The sequence below is a fragment of the Ostrea edulis genome, chromosome 3 (assembly GCF_947568905.1).
Source record: "Ostrea edulis chromosome 3, xbOstEdul1.1, whole genome shotgun sequence".
NCBI lineage: Eukaryota > Metazoa > Mollusca > Bivalvia > Ostreida > Ostreidae > Ostrea > Ostrea edulis.
In genome coordinates, this window is record NC_079166.1 from 79,308,730 (window position 1) to 79,325,652 (window position 16,923).

At 35.9% G+C, this 16,923-nt stretch overlaps 1 protein-coding gene across 2 annotated transcripts in view; it reads right to left on the reverse strand.

The window, feature by feature from the left end:
- LOC130052910 (uncharacterized) overlaps nt 1–16,923 on the reverse strand; it is an 82,540-nt gene that overhangs the window by 42,249 nt on the left and 23,368 nt on the right. For both annotated transcript variants that reach the window (XM_056159114.1, XM_056159115.1), the window contains exons 5-6: nt 12,835–13,011; nt 12,114–12,671 (exon numbers count right to left, since the gene is read on the reverse strand). In XM_056159114.1, the coding sequence (XP_056015089.1) occupies nt 12,114–12,671; nt 12,835–13,011 (735 nt within the window). The remainder of the gene's footprint in view (nt 1–12,113; nt 12,672–12,834; nt 13,012–16,923) is intronic.

Genomic DNA, 16,923 nt, shown 5'->3' on the forward strand with positions numbered 1-16,923 from the left:
ATTTTTTATATCACATTAAAACAAAAAACCAAATATATATACATACACAATGTTGTAGATTTATTTCTTGTAAATTTTCTGAGGTTTCGCACCATATTCGATATTTCGCGCCACGGTGTCAATAAGGCTTGTGTGCAGTTGTCGTTCGTTTCCCTATCAATGTTTATAGGTGACGCTGCGCTACAAACGACAATTTTCAACCTTATCTTTTATTTTTCTATGTCTATCAGTATCAATTTGATCGAAATCTTGTATTCAAATTAATTTGAATACAATATCATTGCATTTATTTACATGTCAATTATCAAAATTAGATTAATTCAGAAAAGTTACATGGATTATTTAATGGCGGATGTTTATAAAAGTTTATGTTGATTTACCTAGGAGTAAATCAGCTGACACAGAACCCCCGCTGACGACCACTATACAAATCAATACAAATTACTGCGCAGAAAAGTGCGTGATGACCCAGGGAGATTGAACATAGTTCAACTCCCAAAAATTAGGCCGAATTAAGAAATTGTTAGAGAAAAGGAAGCGTACTTGTACATGTTTTAGAAGCGATACTAGTAGATGAAAAGTAAAACAGTTTTTAGAAATACAAGATAAATTATGTTGAGATCTAAGTGCGATTAAGATAATTTCATTCAATATTTCTCTAGAATGTGAGATACATGTTTATTGAGATTATAGCGAGCGCAGCGACCCAGCGCGGAGCGTTGGCTCGTACTGCGAGCTCTAATGACTAGAACGCGGGAAATAATCCGAGCTAAATATCAACCTCTAACAAGAATTTTTTTGACGCCAATCCCAGAAGTCCCTCGTACAAAATGGCGGATGGTTCGATTCGCAAAATAATAATTTAAAAAATCTTTGAAGTAATACAAACCTTTCTTATTTGAAAGGAAAGGATGACAATCATATTCTTCCCCCTTTCTTTTTAAAATATTGTCTAAAGAAATGTAAACAGTCACGTCACAACTACCAGGCTACGTCACAACACGCTCGTTGCATTTCCCGCTAAACTGGTTCCTACATTGGCGAGAAGAGCAAGACAGTAATCCTACGTATTGACAGTGAACCAGATCAGTTTTCCTTGTTTTCAATATAAATTTTTTGAAAATGTATTCAGATATGCTGCGCTCGCCCCAACGGTCACAACGGAATCGTATTACACTTAAATTTGATTAAGATGGTGAGATATATTCCTGAGATTTCATCGGGCGCATGCGAATGTCTTTGGAATCATTTGAGAGCATTGGAATGCGATGAGGCATACGTGTGAGAATTTATCAAATGATTTAGAATTGTTTTAATTACTTGGGAATATTCTTGAGATTATAAAGAAATTCAATTAGGTTTGATAGGGATGATATGATGAGACAAATGTCTAAGATTTTATCAGATGAATGAGAAGTTTTTTTCGAATGATTTGAGAACATTTATAAGATTATTGATTATTATTATTGCTGATGCTATCGTTTCACTTATTGGATTTTGATGTTTCTTTCAACAGAATGTTCTGAGTGATATTTTGTGACAAACTATTATTCTTCTTAATTGTCATTTAATGAAAAAGATGTTCTTTTCCTTACCAAAACGACTTTCTAATTTAGCCCAACATATCGTTTAAGCATAATATGTATATTGTTGCAAAACGCGGACATTTCATTAGCTTAACGTAGGTCGTGGGCTTGCTTACATCATCATTTTTTGATACGCAAATCCTACGTCTCAACGTCTTTTTATGTGTACATTCAATACGCAACTTCCGAGATATTAGCTCTTCTGTACTGGAGGTACGTTCGGTGTTCTGTTGAACGTTTGAGTGGGTACAAGATGTATACATATACTATAGAATAGCTATGTAAATAAGGATAAAAGTAATGAAAGTGTAAATTTTGTTTATATCAGCCGTTAATATACATTAAACTGACCATATCAAGAACAATATTTGTTTGAATTAGGCCATCAAATTAAATATGAAATTATTTTTTTTGTTATTTCCTCCTCTGCACGAGTGATATTTTAATCAAAGAAAAATAGTGATCATTTATTTTTGTTTGAGCTATTTTATCAGATACTAATAAAGTTACTAATATTGTGTGTCCCTGCAGTTAGGGTGGTTGCATAATGTCTGATAATCGGCCATTAGGATATATATGCATTTGTACGCACCGATAAGCATTTGTACGCACCGCGTGTGGACGATAGTATGTTTTGCGTCTCACTGTGCATAAGAGTTCCACAAAGGGAAAGAACTATTGGGCAACTCGGAAATTTCGTATTGTGACGTAACAGTTGACTAAAAAAAGTATACATGGCTTATTGATTGAATATAAAGAACGTAATACTTTACAGATAACACATACATATGACGAACAATTATCATCAAAGTAGAACATACATCGTTTAATTTTGTTAAGTCTTCCTTTCGTTTCCGGTGCAAAATTTCGGCTAGTAATATGTTTTATTATGGGTCGGTGTAAAGGCAAATTTTGACTCCCGTAGATTAATGACCGGGGGTCATTTTTCGACGTCGAAAAATGACCCCCGGTCATTATTAGACGTAGAATAATGACCCCTTGTGCCCATAGAAAAAAAATGTCTTTCAAAAAATCAGTCCATTTCACGTTTAGAAAAATGACCCCCGTAGAATAATGACCCCTAGTAAATTATATTAAGGTTTATTTCTCTGGTAATGCCTAAGGGAGGTAGTCCAACATTGGCACATTATAAGTAAATCTATCATTCATATGAAACGTAACCAGATTAAAACATATTAGGAATTGTAATTTTGTTTCAAAAATAAGAATTTACTTGTTTTAACAAAAGAGTGACTCGTAATTTTTCTGTCGATAAGCCCAACCTCTGCAGACCTGGATGGACATGCCGTGAGGTTACTATGTCTTGGAAATCCTCTAAGTCTGATCAGTGACGGGAATTGTGTACTCATACGGATATTCAAGGAATTTCGAGGGGGAGGGATTGCGCCTCCCCCCACCATCAGTCATTTTTATAGGGTGCTAAACCTGGAATTAATCTTAATTAATCACATCTTTTTGTAAATTTGCTTCCTCTACATTCTTCGCACACATACACAATGACAGAGAGAGAGAGAGAGAGAGAGAGAGAGAGAGAGAGAGAGAGAGAGAGAGACAGACATACAGACAGACAGAGAGAGAGAGAATTACAGAGAGAGAGAGAGAGAGAGAGAGAGAGAGAGAGAGAGAGTAGAAGGTGATACACTTTACTCTAGTGCGTTTCTACACGGTGATAGCAGGTACACTGCATTTACTGTGATATGACAGTGTGGCGTTTTAATTAGGGTGTTTTGATAATTTAACAATTTAACACAATAGGCAGTGGCGTAGCTGGGCTAAAAATAATGGGGGTACCAAAGAAATCCACTTTAAACACATTTTGACTTGACAAGCAAAAAAAAAAAAAAAAAATGAAATAAAAAAAAATTAAAAAAACACGTAGGGTATCCTTCTGACACTCCCAAATCCTATTTCGTGGGGAGGGGGGTGACGACTTTACACTTCCCTTCTCACTTTTTTTACACTTTAGATGCTTTGCTTGTATGCCATTTCCTAATGACTTCATTAATCAAGTTTCATGTGTTTTCGTGTCTCCCGAGGAAAATTTTGAAGAATTGAAGATTCGTGGCCTCTGGAGGGCTTCCGACTGTAATGCCTCACCTTTTTATTTATGGGTACTAACTAACAATCCCAATCTGATAAAAATGAGATCCTCCGTCTGCTCCTTTGTATTTATATTGTAGAGACAATATGAAAACAAAGGAGCGGACCGGGGATCCTATTCTAGTCAGATTGTAAAAAAGCCTTACTTAAGCGGGGGGGGGGGCACAACCATACTCCTTACCCTTTTGAAAAGTGTGGGGACATGTGCCCCGGCTGTATCTTCCCCTACTCCCCCGTACTGTGTACGACATACTGTACTTATGAACATTGGAATGGGGGGGGGGGGGGTGGGGGATCCCCTTCTAATATAAATGAGATGTAACTATTTTCACCGTGAGAACATTTTTCTTGTAACTAACAATTTTATGATGGTTTAAAACGTAACTCGGTCCAAAAAAAATTTAGTACGGAGAGAATAGGTTATGTACATGCAAGAAATAATGCTTTGAGTGCCTAGAACCTGCATATTAGAATTGAGTATTTTTTAACCGTGGTATATTCTCATCTGATCAATTTATGTTAATTTTCTGTTAAAAAAGTGAGGGAGCACAAACCCACATGCCCCCCCCCCCCCCATCTTCCAAAAGTGAGGGGGCACGTGCCCCCGTCCCCTTGTCCTACACCCCTGATAGGCATAAATTATCCAGTGAAATGTTATAGTCTACCCAAAGTTAACGTTCGCATACTCACTAATACCTCTATCAACACTTACTCATTTTTCAAAATTCTTGAAAAACGATAATGATGTGTAAATGAAATAAGCTATTGACTTCAGTTGCAAAAAATGTATGTCAATTCGTCAGTTTTAAGAAGATTTCACGCCTTTCTGTGACACAAGAAGTATTGTATTTAGACGCAACTCTTTTTATGTGTGTGTTTGATTACACAAGATCTATACATGTAAATAGAACACATTTTCAGAATGGAACTCCCCTTTTGAGAACTAAAATTTATGGTAGAACCCGTTTTTGAAAATTCCCTGGATCCGTCCCCGAAATATGCGGTTTTTTTCAGTTGTAATTGGTCATGGAACCTACAGTTGGTTTTCCTCAAATTTAATGAACTAGTTCTTACTTTTATTTTATTAACCGTGAAAAAAATTTACATATGGAATAAATTTGATAAGAGGAGCAGCAGAAACGATAACTCTGGGTAAATAATGACCTGAAACCCGTATAAGCTCCTTTAAAATCAATCAATCTGCTAAGAAAGGGAGGGGGTCACTTTTCTAAGAAGGTAATTATTTTTCAGGTATGACACGCAAAATAATGATCCCTGGGTCTTCTTTCTACAAAATTATCCAATTTTTCTACGGTTAGGGGATCACTTTTCGATGTCGAAAAATGATCCCCGGTCATTATTCTATGGGGGTCAAAATTTGCCTTTACACCGGCACGAGCCGGCCCTTTATATGATATAAGTTTGGAGAAGTCGCCTGTGTTTCTGCGGGACTGGTGTCTGTTACCACGGAAATGTTCTAGTAAAGAATGATGTATGTTAATATATTTTTAAACAAAGATTTATATATTATATTGTTTTACCAGGAAAAAAAATAATTCATGGTATAACACGTAAAACTTTCGACTATAACTTTTAAATGGCATGACCTTTGCACAATACATTCAGGCAATATATAGTTAGAAGACAGAAAATCAACAGTGTTTGACAAGCGGTGTGTGCTTTAGAAGCCACGCCATTAAGCTGCCCTACACGGACTGCATGAGAATTGAACACGGTTACAGTATGTCAAACTGGAGCATTACATTGGGTATGATAAAATTTGCCAAGAATTTTGTCAAATTGTAGGGTTTGAGGAAAGGGGGTGGGGTTACAGCTGTTTTTAATGTTCATTTCTGTCCCAATTTGTAATACAATACGAATCCCGAGAATTTTAGAAGTAACCTATAATAAACAAGAGACACCTGAAAAGACGGGGGGGGGGGGGGGGGGGAGGGGGGGGGGGGTAGCCAGAGGAGTTTGTTACACTTCTGAAAATTCTTATCTCGCCAAATTCAAAAATGAAGTCAAAGTTCTATTTCAATCCAAACGTTTTGGGGTAAGAGGGGTAAATCCTTTTTTTCAATTCCTCGGTTAATTTGATTACATTTCCACAATAATTAACTACTCATAGGCGTAACTTGGGTTCGACTATTACCGAGGCTATCGACATTTTAACAACGTAAAAGGTGGTTGGTTTTTTTTACCGAGACAGCTGCCTCGGTTGCCTCAATGGAAGCTACGCCACTGCTACTACTATTTAAAAAAAATCATGAGCCAGCCTACATATCGTAAACATGTGGGGTTATTCCCCACCTCCATTCCCTAATGCAACGTAACTCAATATATACACGTGGAGCTGTTGTATCTTGCTTAAAACGTCTCCCTCGAGAATTTTTCACACATATGGAGACATCACCAAGACCAAAGAAGGGCTTCAAATTTAGGCCTATGCTCGGCGCTTAAATGGCCAATTAGCAGTGAGGGTTCTTTAGCGTGCCACGCCTCTTGTAACTCGGGTCATCCGTTTTTAAGGTCATCACCTGATGCCGAGCGTTTGGCGATGGAACTGTCACTACCTGTTTTAACGACTTAGGTCTGTCGCAGCCGGGATTCGAACCCTGGCCTTCCACATGCGGGGCGAACGGAGATAAAAAAAAAATTAAAAATATTGAATCACACATGAAGAAACAAAACCTTAAAGCAGATTTTAACGGAAAGATTACATTAGATACTTATTCAATATATATGTATATGTAATTAACATTGTCCAAGCGCGAATCTAGAAAATTTTCAGGGGGTGGGGGGTGGGAGTGAACCTGACGATTAAGTTTTTAATATGATGATATGTATTTTGTGTATTTTCTATTGTCTACATTGTGTTTTATAGGTTAACTACCAAATAAAAACACTCTTTAAAGAGATATTAAAATATGACAACATAATTTACAAAGGGGTATGATAAAAAATCCAATGTCTGACCAAAAAAAAAAAAGCTAATTCACATAAATTTTATTAACAACCCACCACTTTCAAACTAAATTTGATGAATGTTGAAAATAATGAAAAACAGTGTGTAAATCGATGTCGGATGACATAAACTTACAGGAGTTTACCCCCTTCCCCATACTATTCAAATTTAGATTTCTATCCTACAATCAATGCGATGCAGTAATAGTGTTTCCGGAAAAATATAAGTAATATACTCTCTTTTTCTCATACTCTTTCCTTAAAATTATAATCAAAGGTGTCTGTGTGTGTTGCAACACCAGTACCCCTCCTCTAGATTAACTAATGTAATGTACATGCATTTTTGCACATGTAAATTCTGTATATCTAATTATGTTTTGGTCGTCCAAAATATTGAAAATTAATAATGAAGAGTTGATGATATGTTAAAGATATCTTGACCCTGATCTAAATAAGTCGATGACTAATATTTACAGAATTTGTTACATTTCCAACATTGCCTACGAAAAAATCACACAATGAACATATAAATAAACTCAGTGAATTGAATTATTTTACAGTCACATATTAGTTTTCATGAATTGAGGACCGCATCGTATTGTACGTCCCCTGTATTCAGGAGAAAATAACTCGCGCTGCATTGTGAAAAATGTATTCTTTTCATTATACATTTTATTCAAATATAAGAATTTTTACCACGTGCCATTACGAAAACTGGCAAGATCAGAAATTTTAACGTGCAACGTTACGGAAAAGAAATTATATTTAGTCGATGCGAAGTATATCGATTGATCGTACAAACGTATAGATCTTAGTATTGATTGATCGGACAAGTGTAAATTGTATATAGCATGGATAGTCAAGATCGTAGCGGCTAGCCTAGGGGCTACGTATAGTGGCTGATTTGTACAATTTTACAATGTGTTGTCTTCTCGTTATTATGAGGTGAAAAGTAACTAATAATATCATTTTGTCGTCTTTTCTTAGGGGGAGGGGGCGAAAAGTTGCTTGGGGACAAAAGTTGCTAAACATCGTTTTGTGGTCTCTTTGCCTCGAAATAACAAACAGAAGATGAAGTGTAAAATGGCAGAAACCAACCACCATACCTAACCCCTAGACTAGCCACTACGATCCTGAACACAGCCTGCTGTTGACTTTGGTATTGCGAGTTAAATTGTTATACCAGTACGTACCTTATTGAGATACTAATCAGGCTTGTATCCAGTGGCGGATTTAAGGGGGCGCAGCTGTCGTGCGCCACCCTCAAAGTTTCAAATTTAAGGTAAATCTTTTTATCAGGTTTAGAAAAATGAACTAAACGATAAAAGAAGCAATAATTTCTTCCACTCCCGGAGAAATAAATGAAACAATCTTTTGATTTCTTGGATTACTTAATTGGGAGAACTTAATTTTTCCAAAAACCTTTAAAATTTGCGTCATTTTACTAAATTCCCGTTATTAAAAATGATGGAAAATAGTACAAATTACTTAAATAGGAGACATATTTCAAGCCCTATAAAATCTGTTAAATCCAGGAGCTTCCGAGGGCTTTGCCCTTGACCCACAGCCTCATGAAGTGGAGCCCCCAGTAACTGCAATTCCTGGATCCGCCCCTGGTAGCTAGCCCTGTTTTGAAGTGCAATTTAATCCCATACAGGCGAGGGGTCTGGGGGCGTCCAGGGCACAGTCCTGGTGGGGGGGGGGGGGTTCAGGGGGGGTCAACCCCACTCGGGAAAACCATATTAGCAAATCAGGGCCCCTAAAACATTGAGAAAGCTTCTTTTTTAACAAAATATATTTAATAATTTACCATATTGTTTTGTGGCTAAAGCATGATTTTAAGAATCACTGAAGAGACCCGACTTTCAAAAATGCATCCTGTGCCCAATCTCAACATAACATGTCATGTGACGGCATAATGTAAATTAGATTGCAGAATGTATCAAACATTGGCGATGACCATCAATTTAGTTGTCATCAAATAACCATCTCCCAGCATCTGAAAGTTTATCTTTAATTTACATTAAGCCACCGTGTACGTCTTGCCTTCAAAGTAATTAATTTGAAATTGTTGCAGTTTCACACAGTCTCCCTTATCCTATCCTATATTTCTCTCACTGACGCAACTTTTTTTTCTATATTTTTAGTCACAGAATAATGTGCAACATGGACACGATTTAAGGTGAAAAATTTCAAATTTCATTTTTCCATTTATAATGTTTAGAATGCTTAGCTAAGGTATTTCTGATGGTCAGCAAAATTTGCAATGTCAGCGGTCGAAGTATATGGGAGATAGAGAGCTCACAATTCATTCTTATGTAAACAAGGCTCGTACCATGATTTCTTTACATGTAGGTTAGATATACTAGCAAACATTTCGTTTAGATTAGATTTTTCCCCAATTTTCAAGTTAATTCTTAACAGAATTAAATAGTTTCTAGTGTTTGACATATCTCATTTTGTTTTAAACATGTTATTTTCTATCAATTAATATATATGTAAACAGAAACATTGCACGAGCTTTGTGTACGTAACGAAAAAAATGTGAGTACTGTATCTCGCTTGTAACTCAAGAACTGATATTCAAATTTTGGTTAAGCATTAGAAATATTTGAGTTAAACATTGTAAACAACAAAAATGGAAAAATAGAATTTGAAAATTTTCAGCTCACATCGTGTCCATACCCCTTTAACGATTTTTTCCCCCACTTAATTCTTTCATCGCCGGATTTTATGAAATTTTTTCTAAATTTTACCAGCCTATGAGGTGTGATTTTCTCGCAAAGGAATTGTTTGGAAATATGTAGTTGCTACAGTTCCCGAAAATGTCCGGCCCATACATTTGGTGCCTGCATCAATGTTTCTTGTGCTGTTACTGTATAGCGCTTTAGGAGCGGGCAACTTGGGGAGGCGATGTTGAGAATGTCTTTATAAACGTTTTAGATCCACCCAGAAAAAAAAATCGGACGAGGATTTCCCAATTTAATTCAGAGATTTGACGCGTTTATGACGGACATTTGAAAATGGCAAGTTCATAATTTTATTCCTACCCCATAATACAAATTTCGTGAAGATCGGACAACATTGAATAATTGAAAGCGTTGGGCAGGAATATCATATAAAGAAAAATTTCAATGAGTACTACTGGAAATGTCAACATTTTCAGAACCCCCTGGGGGAATTGAGCAGGAGTTAATTATTCTTCAAAGCCCCCCCCCCCCCCCCCCCCCCCCCCTGAAATTTGACGTGCATTTGGTGGAGAGAGAGAGAGAGAGGAGAGAGAGAGAGAGAGAGAGAGAGAATCAATAAAAGAACAGCAGGTAAAATATAGGCCCTACATGTATTCTAGCAAAGTTGAACTTCCTTGAGTGTTTGAAATTCGCTGTAAAATTAGGTAGACGTGCAGGGCTGTCTACTTGTAAAAGTTGTTAGCCCTGCCAAAGAAAGACCTACTAGCACTGAGAAAAAAATGCATTTTTAAAATTTACTTTTACATGTATTACTAGTGAATCAATCTTCTAATGAAGTACGATGGACCTAATTCTTTACTAGTAGATTATATTTTATTGAATTGCGGTAGAATATACAGTAAAATGTACTAAATTGACGAGGTCTGTTCACTTTATTATAGGTACAATAATGAATTTGATTCACCTAAATTTTATTTGCGGATATTTCATCACGTCCCGTAGGACGTCTATACCTGAAAGTTTATTCGCCCGTGGCAAAATGTATCGTTTCGGGCGGTCGGGCGCACGGTTATTTCAAACCCTGCACCGGGCTCAAGACTCTAAATCTAAATAGATCAAGAAAGTGAAGTTGTTCGAAAATTAAATAAAGTAGCAGACGTTTTAAGTAAATCTGCATAAAGTTAAAAATAAGTATAGTTTTAAACCGCGTTGATGTTTTCGAGGGGTTATTTGGCTTGGGAAAAAGAGCATTTCTATGTGTTTGTGGGTGTGTGTGTATGTGTAAAATAAACATAGATATATTGTAAAATAGAAACAATTTTGGTTGTATTTCTGGTTAGAATCTTAAGACATGATTAAACTATATGAAATAAAAAAAAAATAACCTTAATGGTACTCAAAAATAAAATTATACTATTATATTAGTTTATTCAATGTTACCGCGATCATGCGATCGCAAAAGAAGAAAATAAATCCAATTATTAGCCGCGCGACATGATTAAGATATATAGCACAATAAATGTATACGTTTATATATACTGTATTAAGAAATTTTGCGATATATATTCAGTAAAGAATTGATTATTTTGCCCATACATATTTGATTTCCCCTTCAAAACCAGGAGTCGGTTACGTTGTTTTGGATTACTTTTGATGTGATGCATGAAAAGTTAATGGATAACGTTGTTGAATGACGTCACGAATATTTGCAACGTTATTTGTTAAAAACTGCTGCATTGGTGGTTTTTATCAATCTTTGACATCTTTTTGTTTAGAAAACGAACTCGATTACCCAATATTTTTTATAAATATTTCTCAAAATGTTTTTGTTTCGCTTTGATATCAATATTATCAAGATGAACAGCACCAAATTCTAAGTAGTATTATGCAATGAATAAAGTTAATCACTATTATTTTGCATATAATGCAACGGAAAACAGTGTGGCTACTGTTAAAACAATGGTATGTTGAAGACATAATTACTAAAATATGTGCTGTTGAATGACAAACAATTTTCACAAAGTAGTATATACATTGTCAAGGTACATAGGTCAAATTTTCAGGTGAGATTTTCGAGTGAGAAGAAAAGGTCGGTAAACCCGCGACCTACGTTAACAGTATCATAATGAGTCATTCTTACAATAGAGGATCGAACAACGATATCAATTGTTATGAAATGTTTTCATTCTTCCATTACATTAAAACTATTTCATAAGGAAATCCCCATCTTATATATTAGAATAGGATGCATTCATCCTTTCTTAGAAAAGTGTTCTAATATTTCATTCCCTCCAATACTTAACAATACTTAACAATTGTAGCAAAGTTTTGAAAATTTTGTTTTGATATGCTAGTAGTTATTACTTGTATATCCATACAGCATCATTGCAAACCATGCCTAGCACTGAGCAATGTAAATTGAGCAGAATACACAGTTAATGTAAATATTTAGACTTTAAAATGTACTCAGACATATGGAAGGTCAACACCGAGAATCATCGTAGGTATCATTTGCAACTTTCAAAGCCTTGCATCTTTCCGAAATGATTTGGAAAGTTTCTTTTAATCCTTTCGCGTTGACAATACATGAATCGGATATACTTTCATCAATGTATATCAATGTTGGATCAGTGATACGTAAGTAAGATAATATGATTAACAATGATTAAAGATAACAAAGTATCAAATTTACCATCAATGATTGGAAATAATTAGTACTAAAATATAGCAAAAACCCGAGTAAACTTACGTCTTTTAGACACCATCTCTCTTACTCTAATGAATCGTTCATCATCACCGTTTCTGTCCTCTCTCCCCTCCACCATGACGTGTCGTATTACGTCTATCCCCAGTTGTGTGATAAGCAACTCCTCCATCCTTTTCGGTATATACAAGCATCTCTCCCCATCATCTGGATCATGCCACCAAGTACGGACGTATTCCAATAACGAGTTCACAGACGACAGATTGAGGTAGTTCTTATAGTCCTCGTCAGTCTTCAGACAATTCAAAACAAAGTAACCCATCACCTGATGGCGGACATTATCCGATACAAACCCCACAGTCCCACTACTACCATCTCCATTCATTGTTAACACCTTGTCGTTGTCCACCATATCTTTAATCAAGTCAATAGCTTCAGTTGTTCTCATATCATGGTTTAATTCCCTTAAAGAAGGAAACGCCCCTAGGATTTGTCTGTGTTTCTCCTCGCACAAGGTATTTACTCTGATGCTATAGTTATCAGACATCAAAATGGAAACTAGTATGCTCCACTTCTTCTGGTCAGATACCAATTCTGTGAATCCTATTATACATATGAAGTATTTTTGATATATTAGCGAAATAATAAACGGATTAAACTCATCAGAACATTGATTTGTTTCCCATCTAAGGTATGGGAATTTTATTTAATTGTGCACAACTGCACTAATTGAATAATAAGCTGATGCCACACGTTTAAAACTGACCTTTCTCAAATCTTCCTAGGATTGAATATGCTGATACAAATCTCACAGCTTCCCCGTGTGAAATTCCATCTGCCCATGCTATAGGGTCTAGGTTCTTCACCCTACACCATTCTTGTATAAAAGTCTGAATCTCCTTATCAAAGAAGCCCTCATGGAACTCTCGAACATCTTGGGTTTCTGGAACAAAGAAACCCACACATACATACCTTTGAACGATAGCTCTGTACTAGACCAAACGTTAGGATGGTAGGCTTGTCGAAATATATTTTGTCATAGCATCCCCCAATTGTAAAAACAATGTTACGTCCTTGTACCCCCATCTCCCACTCTCTAGGTCTACATGTGTATATTGTATACATATATATCAATATACATTGTACACTGTAGAATCAACGATATTTGTATAACTCAGATTTACTTGATTTATTGTTCCCCCCTTTCCCAACAAATTCATGAAACAAGTTTGAATTACACATACACATGAAAGGTGAAAATAACGATCAATCTCATACCTCCAACAAGGAATACAATATACATGTACTGTACATTACCGTTATTCAAGAAATAAGGTATCATTTTAAAATATTTATCGGGATATAAATACGGGTTGGTCACGTGATCAAATTCCATAAAGCCCTTCGTTGAACATCAACTTCAACATCAGTTGAACTGAAAATTTGATTATGTACCAACCCGTATTTATATCCTGATAAATATTTTAAAATGATACCTTATTACTTATATTTACATTTTTGGTCGGTAACATTGCTGAATTGTGTTAACAACACGTTTCCGTACATTTCAAGTTGTTGACGTCCACAACGAAGCGTCATAGATGTTCAGCCGGAATAGCCGGAAAACGTTGTATGATAGGAACGTGTTCGAATGCCTATGCGTAGTAATACAAGGCGTGGCCATAGGAAGGCTTATATAACGTGTCGATATCACGAGTAAGGCCATTCTAAGCCAGTCTCACGAAGTGCACATAGCACACTTTTTTATTATATTTAATTATGGATAAGGTCCTATATTCACCCTTAGACGTTACTTAACACTTGCTTTCGGACACAGTTTTCCATATTTTTTTTTTTTAAAATAGTTCATCCATGGTTTTACCTGGGCGGTTTTTAACGTCAATGATGGGGGGGGGGGTGTTGACATTTTGTTATTTGATTCAGTACTTGCATAAAACTAGTTCAAGTCAGTTACCATGTATGTAGTATATTTTTTGTAAAGTTATTAAACGCCGGCTGCCCGACAAGCTTGCCTGGCTTACACCAAAGTTGTGCTTGGTTGTCTTGTACGTAAAAGGATTGAATTCACAGAAGTGTGTATTATACTGATCATCGTTCGTTATCTCACCGTTCATTATACAGATTATACGCGACGAAGGCTTCAACTTCCATGTTGAATATATTACAAAAACATATATATAACACATTTTAAAATAAACAAGACGTCCATTGGCCACATCCCCCACCTGAATCACTTTCACTCATATTTAAAGAATTTTTCTATATATTCGCATGCAAGACTTTGATCCCTATTTTGATCCCAACCCACTCCCGGTGGCCATGATTATTTTTTTCAAAATTGAATCTGGACTAGGTCAGGAAGCTTTCATGTGAATGTAAACTTTTAATGATTTTCCCTATATATTTGTATGTAAAAATTGATCCCCTATTGTCGTCTCATCTTAGCCCCGGGGTCATGATTTTAACACGTGAATCTGCATTATGTCAGAAAGTTTTCATGTAAATATTAGCTTTTCTGGCTCAGTGGTTCTTGAGAAAAAGATTTAACAAAAATTCCTATATATTTGTATGTAAAACTTTGATTCCCTATTGTGGCTCCATCCCCCCACCCCCCGAGGGGGGGGGGGAGTAATGATCTGCACAAACCTGAATCTGCACTATGTCAGGAAGACTTAATGTAAATCTCAGCTTTTCTGGCCAAGTGGTTTGTTGTAAACAGATAACGAGGTACAGGAGTGTTTGTTTTGTTTTTCTCAATTATCGGTCATTATACTATACCATTGCTTGGTTTATTGTTGTTTTGACAACTCTATCTATATGTGAGGGGATGCGGAAATTTGAAACTCTTACTTTGTAATTGCTCTGTAAGCAACTGTTGTAATTATAACCTCACATGTAGTGATACCGTAGATTGAAATCACTACGCCATTAACAAATTGTCAGCAAAGGTCCTATTTTACAATCTCTGTACCTGTATTTTAGCACAAGGATAGACAGTTCTATTTCTCTGGCAGTGTTTTGAGAATACAGAAAGAGAAGAAGACAAGAGAAGCAGATAGAGTTAGAGAGTTGTTGGCAAACTCTGTACTCGTAATGAAAATTGGAAAATTAACTTGGATTTCACTTCTAGTGACAAAAAGGGTTACATCTTGAGAAGAAATTTTTGAAAGATTTTCCCCATATATTTGTATGTAAAACTTTGATTTCCTATTGTGGCCCCATAACACCCGCAGGGGCTATGATTTTTACAAACCTGACTCTGCATTATGTCAGGAAGCTTTCATGTAAATCTCAGCATTTCTGACTCAGTAGTTCTTGAGAAGAATATTTTTAAATGACCCCACCTTGTTTTTGCATTTTTGTGATTATCTCCCCTTTGAAAGGGACAAGACCCTTCATTTGAACAAACTTGCAAGCCCTTTGCTTTGTGACAAATTTGGTTGAAATTGGCCCAGCGGTTCTTAAGACGTCGAAACTGTGAAAAAAGTTTACGACGTCGCCAACGATGACGACGCCAACAACGACAGACAACGGACAAATTTTAATCACACAAGCTCACTTGAGCCTTTGGCTCAGGTGAGCTAAAACCAACAACCTTAAACATAGTGGATAATTTGTTAACAATTGTAATTTTTCAGCACTAATTTGCGGTACTAACTACTTTGTTTTCGCTCCTAGAATGGAAGCTATCAATCAATGGTGTGCGGTAGAATGCCTCAATTGGTCGGATTAACAATATGTAAAAGGGATAGAGTTTTTAGTAGAATTTTCAGGTTGTTCGTAAAGTTTTGCAATTTAAATTTGATGTCTACGTTTATATTTTAAGCCCTCTCTGCATTTTCTTAATTCTTGCGGCAAATTGAATGCGTTGTAAGTTACTTTCTGGAAAAGTTTTGATGGCATATTGCTCGGTGTCGCGGCTTTTATGTAATTCCATTCCTCGGAATCCAATTTTTCCGTTATAATAAACCACGACATTTGAAGGCTCTCATCTCTATCAAAAGAAAAGAACCAGTATATCAAAATTTCTCTTCATCTTCCCGCGTAACATAATCGCTTCGTTTTTATTTACTATTTGTTCTTAGAATCTTGAGAGGATGTCTCAGAGAAAACATGCAAAATCACTAAATTCGTCCAGATGGGTAGATGGAATTTTCCATTTCGTTATATATTTTTTATTTTTTTTGATTTAGGGTGTAACATGATAGGAAAAATGTACTTTGGAATACGGAAGTTCCGAGTTCCCCAAGAGTTATTTCCCTTTGTCGAACTCTTCCGTAAATTATGACCTAAAATATGATGACAGTGGGTACATTTGCTAATAACTATCGTTGTATTATTTCTTAAAAGATGATATCCAGAGTTTCTGAGACCATCCTATCTCAGGGAAAAGGCAACTTTAGTGAGTCTATAAGTATTGGATAACAAAATGGATCAAACAAATATTGTAAATTTCCATCTTTCTTTGATAAAAGCGTTACTCATGTAGAAGAGGAAACGAATAATGATTCAATAGCCAATTTGATGATCTTATTAAAACAGATTATGCTTGATATGACCAGAATATGCATACCAGTGATTGATATAAACAAAAGTTACGCTTTTATTACATTAATCGTACGTAGTCGTTACGTACAATGCCAGTCTACGATATAATGTATACATTGTGTACCCACCATACGTTATAAAATGCGGAAGAGTTCGACAAAGGGAAATAACTTTTGGGTAACTCGGAACTTGCGTATTTCCTCACGTGTTTCTATTTTTAGAAACAACTGGTTTTAATTTTTACTAGTAATTGACATTCATGCATAGCAGTAAATATGGAAGTTTG